This window comes from Phocoena phocoena, chromosome 6 (genome assembly GCF_963924675.1).
Source record: "Phocoena phocoena chromosome 6, mPhoPho1.1, whole genome shotgun sequence".
In the NCBI taxonomy this organism is placed as follows: Eukaryota; Metazoa; Chordata; class Mammalia; order Artiodactyla; family Phocoenidae; genus Phocoena; species Phocoena phocoena.
Window position 1 is genome coordinate 102,099,954 of NC_089224.1, and position 18,204 is coordinate 102,118,157.

Consider the following 18,204-nt stretch of genomic DNA (forward strand, 5'->3'; position numbering starts at 1 on the left):
CTTCTTTGTGACACTGTGTTTTCCTTGTTTTGGAAGCAAGTGAGAGATGTTTCTTAACATGTAAGTGGATAATACAACATCGCTAGAGTGTAGTATAGTGCCAGAATCTGAGTTTTTGATGTAATTATTTCCATGATGAGGCAAACATTAAAATGGATCCTAGAGAGCAGTTGTGATAAAGCCACATCCGCAGTAACTCATTAGCACAGCATTTCATTTTACTCTTTAGTAAAATGAAACATAATCCTCTAGAAGGTTTTTGTTTTGCTCAAAACATATTTTGCTTAAAAATCATCTTTGAAATTTGATTTCTTCACAGATTAATTTTGACAAGAGGCAACACAAAGCAAGAATTCAGCAATTAGAGAATGAAATTCACTATTTACAAGAAAATCTAAAAAGTGTGGAGGAAATCCAAGGCCTTACAGATCTCCAACTTCAGGAAGCTGATGAAGAGAAGGAGAGAATTCTGGCCCAACTCCAAGAGTTAGAGAAGAAGGTGGGCAAGACTAGGAAAGAGACATATGAGTCCCCACTGCCAGGGTCCTGCACCCAGCAATGGGGCAGCTGAGAGGGGTTTGATCCATGGTCACCTCTGACTGCATTGCTGGCCCAGAGGTGGACCTGACCTAGAGAGACCTAGATGCATGTCATCGAATCAAGAGCCTGAGACAAGGGTGCCATGCTAGATGGAAGCAAGAGAATTGGGATGTAAGGAGTGACTTGAGAGTCAGTGAGGTGGGGCTTAAATGCTATTGGGATGAGTCATGCTGACAGGTTTTCAACCTTCTTGATAATCCCAGTGCATTACCCCCACCTTTTCTGTGTGTTAGGCTTTCCTGTCTTTACTTTCTTCCTTGTCCAACTTAAATTCCATGGTCTCCCACTCTCGCTGTGTTTTGCAAATATCCTCAAATCCCTTGCTCTTTTCTCCTATCTTCTGTGACAGAACTGCAGCTATCTGCTTTCTGTGGCCCTGCACCCATGGCCAAGTATTCCTGAAGAAAAAAGTCACCCATCCAGGCATAGCAGTAACACTATAAATGTTTGCCAGCCTCAAACGGGCAGCATTACCCTTTTCTCTGGTAAGCTCACTCCCTTGCTGCACTGTCTCGTACCTTCTCATGTCTCACACCTACCCTCTCCCTTCTCCCAGCCCGTGAATGACTTGCTTCATGCTTCACTGAGAACCCATCAGTTCCCAAGTATTATTGAGTCTGCCTCCAAAATCTCTCTGGAATATTTGCACTTTGTCCTTCTCCAGTGCCACCACCCTCATCCAGCCATCATCTCACTTCTGGACAACTGCTGTGGCCACCTGACAGTCCCCCACTTCCACTCATGACCTGCTCCACAGAGCAGCCAACACACTCTTCCAAAAACATGAATAGGCTCTTGTCAGCCCCTCCCCATCTCCCCTTCTCTCCAGCAGCTTCTGTTGTCTTTAGGGTAAAGACAAAAGTTCTTCAGCCTCTGAGCCCTTGCATGATTGGCCTCTGTTGAGCTCTCTCCTTTTCTTACCGTGCTTCTTTCAGTTCCTGACTCTTCCCAAGCTCTGTCTTCCCTCCTGGCCATTCCTTCTCCTGGACCATGTCCCTCCACCGTTCTTCTTCCTGAAAGCCCTCCCCCCACCAATCTAGGTCTCCCCTGCTGGCCTCTCACATAGTACCTTGTTCTGTCCCTTGATAGCAGTGAGCACAGTGTTAGTTACACATTTGTCTGAGTGTTTGTTTAATACATGTCTCTCATAAGCTCCTTGAGGGCAGCAGCCAAGTCTGTTTTGTTTACCACCATATGCCCAGTGCCTGACTCCATGATCACAAGGGGCGGGCCCATTGCTTGGTGATGGTGCCAAGAAATGTTTCTACAACAAATGAATGGATTATGATCACGAAGATTCTTGACTAAGTATACTGATTTCATTCTAAGTTATCATACAGCTTTGAGATGTTGTTATTTATTTATTCACTCAGGAGCACCTGCTGAGTACCAGGTATTGTTCTAGGCATGGGGTGTGTGAACAGAGTCCCTGCCCTCATGGGGCTTTTGTCTTAATTCATTGCTACCAAATGATTCATCTCTTTAATTAGTGTTTCTTTTATTTTAGAAGAAACTTGAAGATGCCAAATCTCAGGCACAGTTTCTTGGTTTAGATAAAGAACTGAAGAAACTAAAGAAAGCCGTGGCCGCCTCTGATAAGCTGGCCACAGCTGAGCTCACCACTGCCAAAGACCAGCTCAAGTCCCTTCATGGAACCGTTATGAAAATTAACCAGGAGCGCGCAGAGGTGAATCCCCACGTACAGAACAAGTTTCCAGCAGGGCTGCCCCTGTCAGAAAACATAGCAACTTGTATTATTGATCTCTTGTTATAGACTTTGGCTCTTTTATAAACCACCATAAAGTTGTCTGTTCCTCTTCAGACCTGAAGATTATATTTCCCCTGTCACAACCCTGCTATGGGTCCTGTACTTTACTGAGTCCCAAAGGAGCCATCAAATGAAATATACTATCCTAATCTCAAAATGTAGGGGTCTCTGCTTAGGGAGGCACCTGTCAATACACATCTGAACAGAGGTCTTCAAGACTTGCTGTATAACCCTTCTGAACCTCAACTTTTTGTCCTTGTCATCTCGTGCAGTCTGATGACAATATGTCACTTCACAGGGTTATTATGACTCCTGACTGAGATAAGTCTGTTATAGTCTTTATAAGATGCAAATGCTTATGCGATTAAGACAGTAAATCATAGGAGGGAAGATCTAGCCATGGGGGTCCACAGAGACACCAGTCATGGAAGACTGTAGAACAGAGAAGAAAAAATTAGTCCTTGCTCTTTCTGATGCAGAACCCTGCCCACTTGACCCCCAAAGAGTGCCAGAGTGAGCTGCCAAATCATAGGAACAGCACAGATAAGCTGGGACTTGGCACTACGTGTGCATGGAGTAGCAGGCGGGCGATCTGATGAAAGCAGAAGACTCATTCAGAGGAAGAAAGAAATAAAGAGGGCAGCCTGCAATAGCAGTGGTGCCTTTCTCACACCTCTGTCCCTATAGGAGCTGCAGGAAACAGAGAGGTTCAGCAGAAAGGCAGCTCAAGCCGCCAGGGATCTGACCCGAGCAGAAGCGGAGATTGAACTCCTGCAGAATCTCCTCAGGGATAAAGAGGAGCAGGTCAGTGCTGGTACCCCCACGAGACCGCCTCCTTACTGGGTACTTATCAGTTCCTAAAAGATTCAATTAGTGTAGGCGACATCTCAAAGAATTTTGAGGTGCAGCCAATAGTCAATCGGTACTTGATTCTCTGCTTTGTGCCAGGCATTGCATGGTTTAAATGTAAGGAGTAATGCAGTTCCTCGTTAGTAAAGTATAAGTAAAAAATTATAGAATTAGAATCTTACTGCAAGGAGACATGCATCTGGGAAAGAATATTCATTGGCAACTTTGTATATGTGATTTTTTAATAGTTTCGAATTGAGATGGAGAAAGTAGAGGTAGGCACCAGAGGAGCAAACTCACAGGTGCTAGAAATCGAAAAACTGAATGAGACCATGGAGAGACAAAGGAAAGAGATCGCAAGACTGCGGAATTTACTAGACCTCACTGGGGCTGGTAAGGTATTGGGCTTTGATTTTGGTAGTGGTTTTGTAGTTCTAAAATTAAATCATCGTGTTTGTTTTTTACCTTTAGCAAATTTATTTAACGGTTACAGACTAATTCCATGCTCGATTTATAGAGCTGTGATAATTAGCTTAATAAATAAAGCACTTTTTAAAATGTAAGTAAGTGCAGTATCAAGGGACTTGATTACAAAGAGAGATTTATTTTTGTATTTTCGAAAGAAATACTGTTTACAAATCTGTTCTTTCTCTGGCTCACTTTATAAGTGAACAGCAGTAGGATATGTCTATCCTCTTTAAGTGTCAACAAAAATTTATTACCAAAGGACAGGCTGAACGGCAGCTTTGAGGAACTGATAAAAGTCATTGGCTCTTGTGGAATCACTTTTGTATTTTGAGAGAGAGAGGAAGTAGATGATTTCATACCCAACTTCACAGAATGGCTTTCCTTTTACAGATAACAGAGGAGGCTTTGAAAATGTTTTGGAAGAAATTGCCGAACTCCGACGTGAAGTTTCTTATCAGAATGATTACATCAGCAGCATGGCAGATCCTTTCAAAAGACGAGGCTATTGGTACTTTATGCCACCACCATCATCATCAAAAGTAGGAAGTCTGTGGTGCTGGGAATATATACTAAATTTTCTTTAAGAAAGTGTGACTGTGTTGCCTTCCCTAAATCTGTGATCAGGTCTCAAGAACAACATATCTAGGCTAAGCCATGCATTGAGGTTCTTAAGTACTTAGTGCTGTGTGAGATGGAAATGGGGCATTCCCAAGGAATGTGGCAATTGCCCACTCATGCTCAGGTGGTATGTGTGGGGTCCCTGAACAAGGATCCTGTAAGGGTAGATAAAGTGACTTGAGCCCAGAGAGCCTTTTGAAAATGGCAGTAGAGTTATAGAGTCTCAGACAGAAAAATAGCACCTGGATTGCATTTCCTTTTAACACATTCATTCAGTACTTAGGTCTAGGTCAAGTACAAGGCTTTGGTGGGGAACCATGATGAATCATATAGCCCCTGCTCTCAAAGAGTTCATGGGCTGGTGGGGAAGACAAGCACACCAATGTAATTACAAAACAGTGACATGCATGTGACAACAGACTGGACTTCCATGCCCCAGCTGCAGAGAAATGTTAAAGATTTATCTCATGGGGATGTTTAGGGAAGAAGGCTTCACAAACAGGAGCTTGAAGTCAGCACTTAGCAACCCTCAAAGGATGGGCTTTCAGGAGGGAGGGAACAGCTTGTGAGGAAAAGGAGAGTTGGCTTAGCCCCTTGTGGGGCTGGAGGGCTGGATGGGAACAGTGAAAGGTGAAACAGGAAACGTAGATTGGGGTCATGCTTTTTTTTTTAAAAAAAAAAAGGGCCCTCAAAATCCCTTGCACTTAATTATGTAGGCCTTGGGAAACTGCAGTTGAGTGCACTATGATCAGAGCTGTAGTTTAGGAAGAAGAATCAGGCGGAGTGTGGAGGCTAGACTTGTAGTGGGTGAAATCTGTGTGGGGCTGTTTGAACTTGTTCGGGTGAAGGATGGAAGAAGCCAGAGCCAGAGCAGTGGAGCTAGAGCAGAGATGGACTGAGGGGTGTTCAGGGAGCAAAATGTCAGGGCTTGCAGCCTGAATGAGGGAAGGAAGGAGAGGACTGTAAGTGGCTCTTATCCAAAGCAGAGGGGCTGTGCAACATCCTGCTAGAATCAGCTGACAACAGCAGTCAGGAGAAGCAGCTCCCACATGCTAGGATCCCCAGGTCGTTCAGACTTAATCAGAACCCCGAAAAGCAGAATCTGAAATCCTCCTCCCAGAAATCTAAAGGAAGCCAGACATCCGTGTCACAGCCAGGGCTGCAGGTGGAAGCAGTATAGGTTAGAGGGTCGACTTATAACTGAAAGGAGAGGGAGAGTAACAGAGTAGAGCTCTAAAGCCACTCCAAGCTCCTGGCACAACAGGAGACTAATATCCCAGCTTGCCTTGCAAGCTCCTGTTTCCTTGATCTTAGTTGCTGGGCCATCAAGGACTAGGCAAAAGAAGAGAAACCACCAGGAAAGATGAGTACGGGAGACGGGAGGCTGACACCCATGCAGGTTATATGACGACGTAATCACGTCTCGTTTCTGCCTGTGAAAAATGAGGATTACGATATATGAAAAGAAACCAGTTCTTTCTCAACTTCGCTCTAGACTTTGACATTTCTCCACATCAGCCTTTTTATTTGTTAAGAGATAGTATGCTCTGCTGTCATTTATTTTAGGTTTCCAGCCACAGTTCCCAGGCCACCAAGGACTCTGGTGTCGGCCTAAAGTATGCAGCCTCAACTCCTGTTAGAAAACCATGGCAGGATGGGAAGGAACACAGAGCACCTCCACCTGCTTCAGGATACTGGGTTTATTCTCCCATCAGGAGTGGGTTACATAAATCATGTTCAAATAGAGGTAAGTTACATCAGGGAAGTTGCATTTCTCTTGCCTGTTTAATGACCTTTTATTGGTTCCCTGAAATCCATAAGACACAGTCTTATCTTGCTCTGCAAGGCCCTCTGTGACCTGGTCTTGGCCAACGACCTCTTGTCTCACCTTCCATCACTCTCCCACATGTCAGCCATACCCACTGCATGCCATGTTTCTCACACCTCCATGTTTTGAACCCTCTGTTCAGAATGTCCTGCTTCCTCCTTTCTCTCCCAAACCTATTGCTACTCATCCTTCAGCAAGACCCAGGTCCTCAAACAACACTCCTTTTCTGGACCCTTCCTTCTTCCTGCCTTTCCCAGCAGACTGAGCGACATCTTCACCTCCACTCCTGGAACGTGGCAGTTTACATCCTTGTGTTATGGCACTAATTAGCTCGACTGTAATGAAGTGTTACAGGTCTGTCTTCCAGAGCTGCAGGGGGAAGAGTCAGACCTGGGGTAAATCCTGGCACTTTCACTGTGTTTTCCTAGGGGAATTATTTAGCCACTCTGAGACTGCTAATCTGTAAAATGGGAATATTACCTTCTGAGAATTTGTTCATTCAGGAACTATTTATTGAGTGCCTGCTGTGTGCTAGGCTTTCTTCATCAGTGGAAAAAAAAAACTAGTTCCTGCTTATAGGGGAGATAGGTAAGAGAACCAACAACTGAGAGAGGCTGTGTGTCCTGATAGTGGTAAAGCTGGGAGCTGTGGTATCTCACAGCACTTCTCTATTGGTGTTTTACATAGCACGAAGCAGGCACCCAAATGTTGCTGAATGAATGAATGAGTGAAGATGGAAAAAAACCAACAGATAGGTATAAGAAAAACTCAGGGGACTTCCCCAGTGGCACAGTGGTTAGGAATCCACCTTCCAGTGCAGGGGACACGGGTTCAATCCCTGGTCCAGGAAGACCCACGTGCCACGGAACAGTTAAGCCCAGGTGCCACAACTACTGAAGCCTGCGGGCCCTAGGGCCCGAGTGCCGCAACTACTGAGGCCACATGCTGCAACTACTGAAGCCTGTGCGCCTAGAGCCCATGCTCCACAGCAAGAGAAGCCACCGCAGTGAGAAGCCCACGCACCACAACGCAGAGTAGCCCCCACTCACTGCAACTAGAGAAAGCCCGCTCACACGAAGACCCAATGCGGCCAAAAATAAATTTTAAATTAAAAAAAATAAAGTTCATTCATTTAAGAAAAAAAGAAAAACTCAAGTTCACCTGGTGAAAATAATTTGCATCCCTGTTTGATCCACTTTTCAAAACTGCTTTTGACCTTTTTTACAGAATTTTATTTTCACATCTCTGGTTTCTTGGCCTAAACACTGCTATTCTCTACTGAACATGTTTACCTAGTGAGCCATGGGAATAAAACGCTCTTCTGTTTTTTTTTGTTTCAAGATGCAGACAGTGGAGGAGATAGCCAGGAAGAGAGTGAGCTGGATGACCAAGAGGACCGCCCATTTGTGCCTCCTCCTGGATACATGATGTATACCGTGTTTCCCGATGGTTCTCCTGTACCCCAGGGCATGGCCTTGTATGCACCACCTCCTCCCTTGCCCAACAACAGCCGACCTCTCACCCCTGGCACTGTTGTTTATGGCCCGCCTCCTGCTGGGGCCCCCATCGTATATGGGCCTCCACCCCCCAACTTCTCCATCCCCCTCATCCCAGTGGGCGTGCTGCACTGCAATGTCCCGGAGCACCATAACTTAGTAAGTGGAAAGACACAAGACCCCTGTCCACACTGCTTCCATGGGAGACTGAGTAAGGTTATATACTTAATGAGTCGACCTACTTATGCATGGATTATACCCCAAAAGTGTGTTTGTAAGGCTGATGTTTAGAACTGAGCAAGCATCCTCTTATTAAAACACTGTTCTGGACAGGAGTTAGGGTACCAGGCCATTCTACGAACCTGGTTTAACCATTTTACAACAAAAATGCTTTCAGTCCAGAAAATAGCCATTTTTAGAAAGCTTTTTATGTATTTTTCTATTGACCAGTACTATATTAATGTGTATGTATAGGTCTATTCACATACTAGTGCCTGTACCTGTGCATACACATATTATGTGTGCTTGTGTACAAACACATGTAAGAGCAGCGTACAGTAAGGTTTTGGTGGCGGTTATCTCTGGGTGGTGAAATTAATGATTATTCTTTCTTTCTTTTCATAGTTCTTATTGTGCGCATAATTTTGTGTCCTATTTTTCCCACTTAATGTTACAAGCATTTTCCCCATGGTTTTACAAGCGTTTTTAAGCAGTATTTTTTTTTTTTAATTTATTTATTTTTGGCTGCATTGGGTCTTCGTTGCTGCATGTGGGCTTTCTCTACTTGTGGCAAGCAGAGGCTACTCTTTGTTGTGGTGTGCGAGCTTCTCATTGTGGTGGCTTCTCGTCGCGCAGCACGGGCTCTAGGCACGTGGGTTTCAGTAGTTGTGGCACGCAGGCTCAGTAGTTGTGGCTCATGGCTCTAGAGCACAGGCTCAGTAGTTATGGAGCACGGGCTTAGCTGCTCTGCAGCATGTGGGATCTTCCTGGAGCAGGGCTTGAACCTGTGTCCCCTGCATTGGCAGGTGGATTCTTAACCACTGCACCACCAGGGAAGCCCTTAAGCAGTATTTTAATGACTGCATAACATTTCTTTATTTGTAGGCTGTGTAGTTCATTTAACTGTGTATAAATTTTTACTGTATTTCATGTTTTCCTCTAGGCTAAATTCTAAGAAATGATTACTTCCTAATCACTAGCTTCCTTTATAACTTTTTTGTTTTAAAGAAATAAAATGCATTACAAGGGCCTCCTTCAAACTTAAGGCACCTGGAGCTCTTTATTTTTTCCTTTTCCTCTCAGCGGATTGAGAGGAAGATAAAGGACTAGGATACCTGGGTGCCAAGCCACCAGCCCCATTTTAGTAGGTCAAACTAGTTTCAGAGGGACTGTGGATATTTACATGGTTAAAAATGGTAGTTACTCGTGTTATCCCGCAGTTTTTCAGTGCACACTGTTTCTTTAGCAATTCTGTTGGTTCTTTTACCCTCCACCAGTACCCGGCTGTTCCTGTAGTTTCCCAGGTGTGCCTTTATACCTCCCTACATTTGCACATTATTTCTTCAGCGTAGTCGTTTCCTATTTCATTTATTCTTCAAAACCAGGCAGAACACCACTTCCTCTAGGCATCCTTCTCAGCCAGCTCCTCTCCCATGTGCACAGAGGAGGGAGAGACCTCTGTCTGTGTCTTCTGCTAGATGCTGAACTCTGGAGCCAGACATTATCCACAGGAGGTGCTTGGTGACTATTTATCAGCCATAGCTGGACTGATGGAAGAGTCATAAGATCTGTTGGTCCATCAATTTCATCTATGGCACATGAAGAAATTGGCTTGACTTAATTTTTCTTTTCATACAGAAGTCTTAGAAGCTACCACTATTATCAGGTCAAAGATACCACTTTAATCACTGTTAATTTCAGTTTTTGGCAGGAAGAAGGGGAAGCATCATGTGATATTTCAGTATTGCATTTCTTTCTTTGCTCAGGAGAATGAAGTTTCTAGATTGGAAGACATAATACAGCATTTAAAATCAAAGAAACAGGAACAGTGGATGAGAGTATCCAAGCAGCAGTGTGAGAAAGAAATAGAAGAACTGCATCATAATATTGATGATCTTTTGCAAGAGAAGAGAGACTTAGAGCACGAAGTAGAAGAATTGCATAGAACCATTCAGAAACATCAACAGCGAAAGTAATTATTAGCCATTTTATCTTTATAATTCAGATGAATATGATATTAGTTCATTAAGGTAACCTAAATCAGTGTTGTCCAGTAGAACTTTCTGTGATCTTGGGAGTGTTCTAGATCAGTATTATCCAAAACAGTAGCCTTAGCCACATGTGGCTATTGAGTACTTGAAATGTAGCTAATAGAACTGAGGAACAGAGTTAACTTAATAGCCACGTGGAGATTATCATATGGGACAGTAGAAGTCTAAGTTCTTTTGGCCAGTAATCCATATCAGCTCCTCTTGTAGTCCCTCTTGGAGAATGGCACAGCCGCCAGCCCTCCCCAGTTACCCTGGCTGAAAACATGCTGGGTGTCCTCAACACCTGCCTTTCCCTCACTCCCCCAGGCATCCAGCTGCTCTCCAAGTCCTACTGACTCTGTACACAAAGAGCTCTCAAACTGGTCCCCTTCTTTCGTCTCTACTGCCCTGGCCTTTAGTCATCCTCATCTTAGGTCAGGCCTTCCAGGTCTAGTGTCTTTCTCTCCATCCCACCCTCGACATGGCTGCAGACCTAACTGTGCATGCTGCCCTGTGTCTCTCATTCCCACTAGCATACATACTGCCCTGCAAGATCTGAACCCTACCTCTCTTTTTTATCCTTCTCTCCCACACGGTACTTACTCTGGCCCTACACTTTGCTGTGGTTTCCCTGAGCACCACGTTTTCTCCTGCCTCCCCACCTCTGCACATGCTGTCCTTTGCTTGAAATGGCTTCCCGACCTGCCCCCCACCTAACTCCAGTGTGTCTTTCCAGATGAAGGTTAGGGACCCCCTCTGACAGAAAAGCTTTCTCATCTCAGGCTCCCACAGTTTGGAGTTGGCAGCCTTGGGCGTAGTGTTCAGACCATGTTGTAAGATACCCAGAAAGGCAGTAGCGGGGCCTCCCTCTCTGTGCCCCAGCATCTGGCATAGGGTCCATTAGCTAATGCTTGTATCTGTTGCGTGGATCAGTTATGTAGAAGCTCATCTTCTGCACTAGACCGTGAATTATGACAGTTCCCCAGTTTTTGTCCCTTAAACCAGACTGGCCCAGGTACCAGGGTTGCGGGGGGACCTGTGGAGTACATAGAGGTGAGTGAGATATGGTCTCTGCCTTCTAGGAGCAAACGCAAGAGTGACTGATAGACCTGGCAGGGAAAACCAAGGGTCATGCCAAGAGAAGGTTGGGACTAGATGTTTGAAGGCTTGGGGGATGGTTATTTCATTTTTGTAGGTGTATATGGGGGAGGTGAAGTTTTTTGAGGGGGGTATAGTGCAGTGGGAGAACCACTTCTTTTCCTAGTTATATATAAATGTATAATAAATGATCATTTTAGGGAATTTGGATAACACAAAAATGTCCAAAGAAGAATTAATCTGTTAATATGTGGTTGAATTTATTTTCATGTTTTTCTGTCAATGATAGTCCCGTTTTCAAATAATTTTGACTTTAACCTTGATTTACCAAGTCCTGTGTTCCGCTTTCTGATTTGTCAAATATCGTCACCATAATTTTACTCTAGTAGAAACTTAGGATAGTTTTGAGGGAATGGATGATTATTGAGGCAGTGGTTTGTTTTATTTTTATACCACAGAAGAATTGAAGTATCAGCATTGTCTTGACCAAGTGCTGATGAAAAAATAATCTTTATATTTAAAAGGACAAAACAACTGCCTCATACATTATACATATTATCCACTTACTGTCAACAGTATGCCATGTTGAGTAAAAAGGTAAGCATAGACATTGAACTTAATCAGATGTAGCTGTCTGTCCAGTCCCTTCTCATATAAAATTAGAAAATCATTGTGCATCTTTTTATCATTAGGCTACAAGTATCTATATTGTCACATTTAAAATCTCTTGATGAGTGTGTATATATGATTTTTTTAGAGACTTCATTGATGGAAATGTTGAGAGTCTTATGAATGAACTAGAAATAGAAAAATCACTCAGGCACCATGAAGATATTGTAGATGAAATTGAGTGCATCGAGAAGACCCTCCTGAAACGTCGAGCAGAGCTCAGGGAGGCTGACCGACTGCTGGCGGAAGCTGAGAGTGAACTTTCACACACAACCGAGAAAGTATGTGCTGCTGTGCTTGGGGTGAGACGGCTTGCTGGCTTGCTGTCGGCGGTGGTGGCGGCAGGAAGGGTTAGAAAGGAAACGTGAATAGCACAGTGGTCCAAGTCAGTCTGTGCTTTGCTAGTTAAGGAGCTGTGAGGATTTGGGCAAGTTGCTTAAGTCCCCGAGCTTTGCTTTCCTCCTGTGTAAATTCAGGCTAAGAAAACCTAGACTGTTCGGTATGAATTAAATGAAGTATAATTAACCTAGATTGTACTAATTAACCTAGATTATACTAATTATACTAGAATTAACCTAGTATAATTCAGTATGAATTAAATGCAATAGCATATTTAAAGCTCCTGAAAGTCATTTAGTTCCTAACACACCCCACCTCCTTATCCTATGTGTGTCTTTTGAAAATTATTCGGGCTGTGATATCTTGTGTTTATTAAATAGGTCAATCTTATATTCTTGTAACAATGGACCTCACAAGACTCTTATTCTTACTTTGTTCTCCAAGTTGATAGTAATATAAAATCAAATATTTTGGGGCCTGAGGTAGTATTCTTAAGACTGAAGCACAGAGGAAGTTGGGGAAGAAAAGGAACTGCCTTTTATGAGCCCCTGCTATGGCCACACATTGGCCATTTTATAAATACCACTTCATTTAACCTTCCTGGCAGCATTGTAAGATGGTCATTAGCCCAGTTCGCACATGCAGCTCAGAGGCTGGTCTAGCCCAGGGTCATACAGCTAAAGTTCTGACTCACCAAGAGAGCTTTAGATGGGAATTCCAGGAATCCCATCAAAAGTCCCGAATCCATATGGGGCACATCAGGAACTACTATTTTTACATTGTTATTTCAACATGGATCAATTTAAATGAATAGAAATCTATTACCCAGGAACTGAAATGAAGGATTTATTAAAGAAATTCTGTGAGTGATGGCTTTAATAAGAATGGAGAAGTTTCCTCATCTCTTTCCAGGTGATCAGTTCCCTCTTCTGTCACATGTTAGATTACTGTGAGAGAAAATAGGTGTGAGCAGGACCAGAGAAAAATGTATCACTGGTGTATAAAAGAAAATTGCTGAGACTAGTAGTTGGCAGAGATAGTAAGTGAACCGAGACTAATAAGCTCTTCCTCCTTCATCCTCCCAAAATGACTCAGGGAAGCAGCTTGCTAAAAGGGAAGAGGAAAGGAGAAAGTGCTGCATTTTGTAAGGAATGTGCCAGACTTATTAAAACCTGACATGCAAGGGATAAAAAACTACTTAGGGACCTGGCTGGCTTTCTGTAGTGTATAGTGAGTTGTGTCCAATGCTTTGCTGATGAATCTGGTAGAAACCAGCTATCCAAAGTGGAAAGAAGCGTGGTGAAATATCTTGCTCTCTGGGAACTGGCCAAACCCTCTTGCATCCACACGGGGTATTTACTAAACGAGCTTCACACACAGATGCCTCTGACTTGAGTGCAACTGCAACACGGAGTGTTTTGGCAGAAAAGTGAGTCACTGCTCAACCAAGTACAAACCATACTCTGTTTTTGGACCTCTCGTGACATTATTTTAAGCCTCTTATTTGAGACAAAAAAAGAAACCAAGGTGACAAAAAAAAAAATGATGTTTTTGCCAAATCATATATAGGAAGATTTTGAAATACTTCAAAAGTATTAAATATTTGTGTTTCTCAGCCATAATTAAATCATCCTTAGATTAATGGGGTTTTACTTAACAAGATAATATCTAGAGTAAAGGAAGAATCTTTATGTGGAGGGATTATTGATAGAATCACTTCCTTGCCACTTAATTGGGTAGATATTTGTTTGTTTTTTCACTTTTTAAAATTTCTTGTTTTCCTTTAATTTCTTTTTTTTTTTTTTTTTTTTTTTTGCGGTACGTGGGCCTGTCACTGTTGTGGCCTCTCCTGTTGCGGAGCACAGGCTCCGGACGTGCAGGCCTAGCAGCCATGGCACACGGGCCCAGCCGCTCCACGGCATGTGGGATCTTCTCGGACCGGGGCACGAACCTGTGTCCCCTGCATCGGCAGGCGGACTCTCAACCACTGCGCCACCAGGGAAGCCCTAATTTCTTTTTTTCCTGTTTTTTTGGTTGTTGTTTTGGGGTAGATATTTTTAAGTGAAAAAAATAACATATAATAATATTACAGATTATTTTTAAATAAAATATCATCCACCATCTCACCACCCTCAGATGACTATTTTTGTTTTTGCATAACCTTTCTGTCTTTGTTGACAAGATAGTTTTCTATAGTTGCTCTTACAGTGCTTAAACCATTTAAAATTTTATTTTCAGCCAACATTTTATCATTAACATTCTTCTATGTTACTACATTGTCATTATTTTAAAGACTGCACAGTATTCCATTGTGCTGATGCATTGTCACTTACTGAATCGATTGTTTGTCAAGTCTTGTATTGTTTCAGTATACAATGAGCATTTTTGTTTAATAGTTCTTCTGAATTCTTTTTTGAGAATTGGAGAGTCTAAGTGAGTGAACATTTTTATCAGTCTTTCTGTATTGTCTTGTTTTCCAAGAGCTGTGCCAATTTACGATACCAGTAGCCGTGAGAAATTATTGTAACTGAATTGCTTTTAACGACAGTTTCTTTTCTAGACAAAAGATGCTGTTGAAAAGTTCACTGATGCCAAAAGAAATTTATTGCAAACTGAGAAAGATGCTGAGGAGTTAGAAAGGAGAGCTCAGGAAACTGCTGTTAACCTTGTCAAAGCCGATCAGCAGCTCAGGTAGGTGGACTCCCTCAGCCATTGATGTACTCGGTGAGATGAATGAGAAGTTTGATTCTAAGAGGACGATAATTGCTCTATGATAATTGCTCTATGATAAATGCACGTCAAGCCTAAGGAGTCTGGGGGAAATAAAGAGATGTGTTTTAGATTGCTCCAGTCTGACACAAAGGATTTGGAGCAGCACAAAATTCAGCAAGAAGAAATCTTGAAAGAGATAAACAAAGTTGTTGCGGCAAAAGACTCAGACTTCCAGTGTCTAAACAAGAAGAAGGAAAAACTGACAGAAGAGTAAGTACGGCCTCTGCAGGCCTTCAAGGGGCTTGTGCTGGAAGGCGGCTCTTGGGGCTCTGTCTCCCTTCCAATTTGCTCTAGTACTGCTGGTGCTTTGTAGGCTGCAGAAGCTGCAAAAAGACATCGAGACTGCAGAACGCACTGAGGATCATCATCTGCAGGTGCTTAAAGAGTCGGAGACCCTCCTGCAGGCCCGCAGAGCAGAGCTGGAAAAGCTGAGAAGCCAGGTAGGGCAGCAGACCCATCGAAAACCAGCTCATGCTGCTTGGAAACCTACATTTGTGTTATGATTATAAAAAGTAATACATGTTTGATTGTAGAAAAGACTGGAAAATACATAATAAAGTATAAAGCATAAATGAGGCTATATATCTTAGTGCTTAAGAAGAGAGTCCAACCCAAATGTGAATCTCAACTCAGTACGATATATTACTGAATAAGTGAGTCTCAAAACACAGTATGCTCTGAGATCATTTATGTTAAATGTGTTTATGTATACTTGTGTTTGAATTTTTAGTCTCTACCAAAGTACAAACATGGTCATCTGATAAGGGGGGGATTGTGAATATTTTCTATTCCTTTTGCATGTCTGCATTTTCTGCTTTTCTGTAACTAAATATGTATTGCCCTTAAAATTATAAGTTTTAAATTTACAAAATTTTTTAAACCCTTGCCTAACTTCCATTGCCAAGGTGGTTGCCAATTGGAATAAAATATAGATATGAACGTTCTTTGAAAACCATAACCTGAAGGACAATCATTATTATCATATTGTTGTTTTTGCTGTGATTTAAGTGTTTTTACCTATGTGAGCTCAAGGCCTTTATTAGGCATTTTATGCCTGCAGCCCCCCAGCCTGGCCTTCCTGACTCTTGCAGCTAGGATTGTGAGAATTAGACTACCTCCTTATTTCCCCACACAACCTTTAGCTGGACTAAATATTCTCCATCTCAGCGCTTTGTCAGGCTTTGCATTCTTTACTTTTCTTTAATGCAGGTAACAGGTCAGCAGCAGGAGATGGCTGTCTTGGACAGACAGTTGGGGCATAAAAAGGAGGAGCTGCATCTACTCCAGGGAAGCATGGTCCAGGCCAGAGCTGACCTCCAGGAAGCGCTGAGACTGGGAGAAACTGAAGTAGCTGAGAAGTGCAGTCACATCAGGGTACATTTTTCAGTAGTTTTTCTTAAGAGTCCTAGTATAGTCCTGTAGATTTATTTTGAGATATTTTCATTGGTTTCCCCCTAAAATGCAAATATAAATTCCTGCATCTTGATGCCTCTGTAACAAGCTTGGTGTTGTGCTATCTATCCATGCTGTGGCTGCCATGCATAGCTCTCCCCCTGTGTTGTTTTCTGGACATGCCCAAGGTTTTATGCCTCTGTGCCTTTCTCATACTGTTTCTTCTCTAGGAATTCCCTTTCTGGGAATGTCCAGATCCGACCCAGCTTTCATGGCCCAGCTTCATGCCACTAAGAAGACTTCCCCAACTTTTCCTTAACCCTGGAAGGAGTTTCTCTCGATTCTGAGTTTAGTAGCACTCTGCACATTTCCTAGGGCACCATAGCCTTTCGTGATCATGTTTCTGTTCCCTGCCTTATTTCCCCACCAGGTGCTAAGCCCCTTGAGGGCAGGAGATGTGTCCGAGTCAGCCTTTTTTCTCTGCAACACATTGCTTTGCTCATAGTAAATATTGCATATAAATTTTAAATGAAGATAACGTGTTACTTTTTTACTTCTATTATACTGAAGTATGTTAGTGTAAAATATAGTGCTGTTCTTGATGTAAAACTCAAAATGAGCTTGTTTCCAAATGAGAATTTCTATGAAATGAGACAGTTAATAACAGAACTGATTTTAAAGTAATTTCTATTCATAACTTGGTGAAGGTGGGTTGACTTTTTTCTTTTCTTTTCTTTTCTTTTTCTTTGCACAGGAACTAAAATCTCTTCTGGAAGAACTGAGTTTTCAGAAGGGAGAACTGAATGTCCAGATTAGTGAGAAAAAAAATCAACTTTCACTTATAAAGCAGGAAATTGAAAAAGAGGAAGAAAATCTCCAGGTAGTTTTAGGGCAAATGTCTAAACATAAAACTGGTAAGTTTAAAGTTTAACCTTATTTCTAATCAAAGAAAAGCAGATTATAAAAGGAATATGATATTTTCTGCCACTCAAATTAACTAAAAGCAAAATAATCATCTTCATTGCTGACCAGGGTGTGATGAAAGAAGAGCACTTACAGGCTGTTGATTGAAGTATAAAATGGAACAACCTCCCAGTGTCTTAAGACTATTAAACTCACACCTGTTAAACCGGGTAGCCCATTTCCAGTTATCTAGAGAGGGCAAGCGTTTATGTACATCGCAGCAATATTTATTTTCTCTCTCTTTTTTTTTTAAGAAGTAAGCCTTTATTTCCTTGTTTTACAAATTAAGTTGACTGAGTCAGTTACTTGCAACAGAAATTGTAATGACAAAATTTGGAAACAAGTGACTAATTTAAAAACCATATTTTGGGCTTCCCTGGTGACATAGTAGTTAAGAATCCGCCTGCCAATGCAGGGGACACGGGTTCGAGCCCTGGTCCAGGAAGATCCCCCATGCCGCGGAACAACTAAGCCCGTGTGCCACAACTACTGGGCCTGCACTCCAGAGCCCGCGAGCCACAACTCCTGAAGCCCGGGCACCTAGAGCCCGTGCTCTGCAGCAAGAGAAGCCACCGCAATAAGAAGCCCGCACACCGCAACCAAGAGTAGCCCCCGCTCACTGCAACTAGAGAAAGCCCACGCACAGCAACAAAGACCCAACGCAGCCAAAAATAAATAAAATAAAATTTTTTAAAAAAACATATTTTAACATTTAATGACATGTAAAAATGCTGATGAAAGGAGAGTGAAAAAATAGATAAAAACTGAATATTGATATATATTTTAAAAATTTATTTTAAAATATATATATGTGCGTGTGTCTATTCGTGTGCGTGCACTCCTGGTAGGGAATACATCAAAATGCTATTGCAGTAGTGATTGTCTTTGGATGGTAGGATAATGATGGGTTTTCATTTTTTTCTTTTATACTTTTTTCAAATTTTCTATAATGAACAAATATTTTTATAATCAGATAAAAGTAGTTAATATTTAAAAATCTATATTTCAAAGGACAAAAGAATTGTTATATAAATGTCAGCTGATATATTTTAAAGTTTTTCCTATTTATTTTGATTTAAATTCTTTTAGGTAGGG

At 42.2% G+C, this 18,204-nt stretch overlaps 1 protein-coding gene across 1 annotated transcript in view; it reads left to right on the plus strand.

Annotated features, from left to right (window-relative positions):
* LOC136125128 (centriolin-like) overlaps positions 1–18,204 on the plus strand; it is a 54,813-nt gene that overhangs the window by 22,765 nt on the left and 13,844 nt on the right. The window contains exons 11-23 of the mRNA XM_065879944.1: positions 320–499; positions 2,108–2,299; positions 3,056–3,211; positions 3,466–3,610; positions 4,076–4,224; positions 5,870–6,050; positions 7,473–7,786; positions 9,613–9,818; positions 11,732–11,924; positions 14,543–14,673; positions 15,068–15,194; positions 15,964–16,128; positions 16,901–17,060. Of these exons, the coding sequence (XP_065736016.1) occupies positions 320–499; positions 2,108–2,299; positions 3,056–3,211; positions 3,466–3,610; positions 4,076–4,224; positions 5,870–6,050; positions 7,473–7,786; positions 9,613–9,818; positions 11,732–11,924; positions 14,543–14,673; positions 15,068–15,194; positions 15,964–16,128; positions 16,901–17,060 (2,299 nt within the window). The remainder of the gene's footprint in view (positions 1–319; positions 500–2,107; positions 2,300–3,055; positions 3,212–3,465; positions 3,611–4,075; positions 4,225–5,869; positions 6,051–7,472; positions 7,787–9,612; positions 9,819–11,731; positions 11,925–14,542; positions 14,674–15,067; positions 15,195–15,963; positions 16,129–16,900; positions 17,061–18,204) is intronic.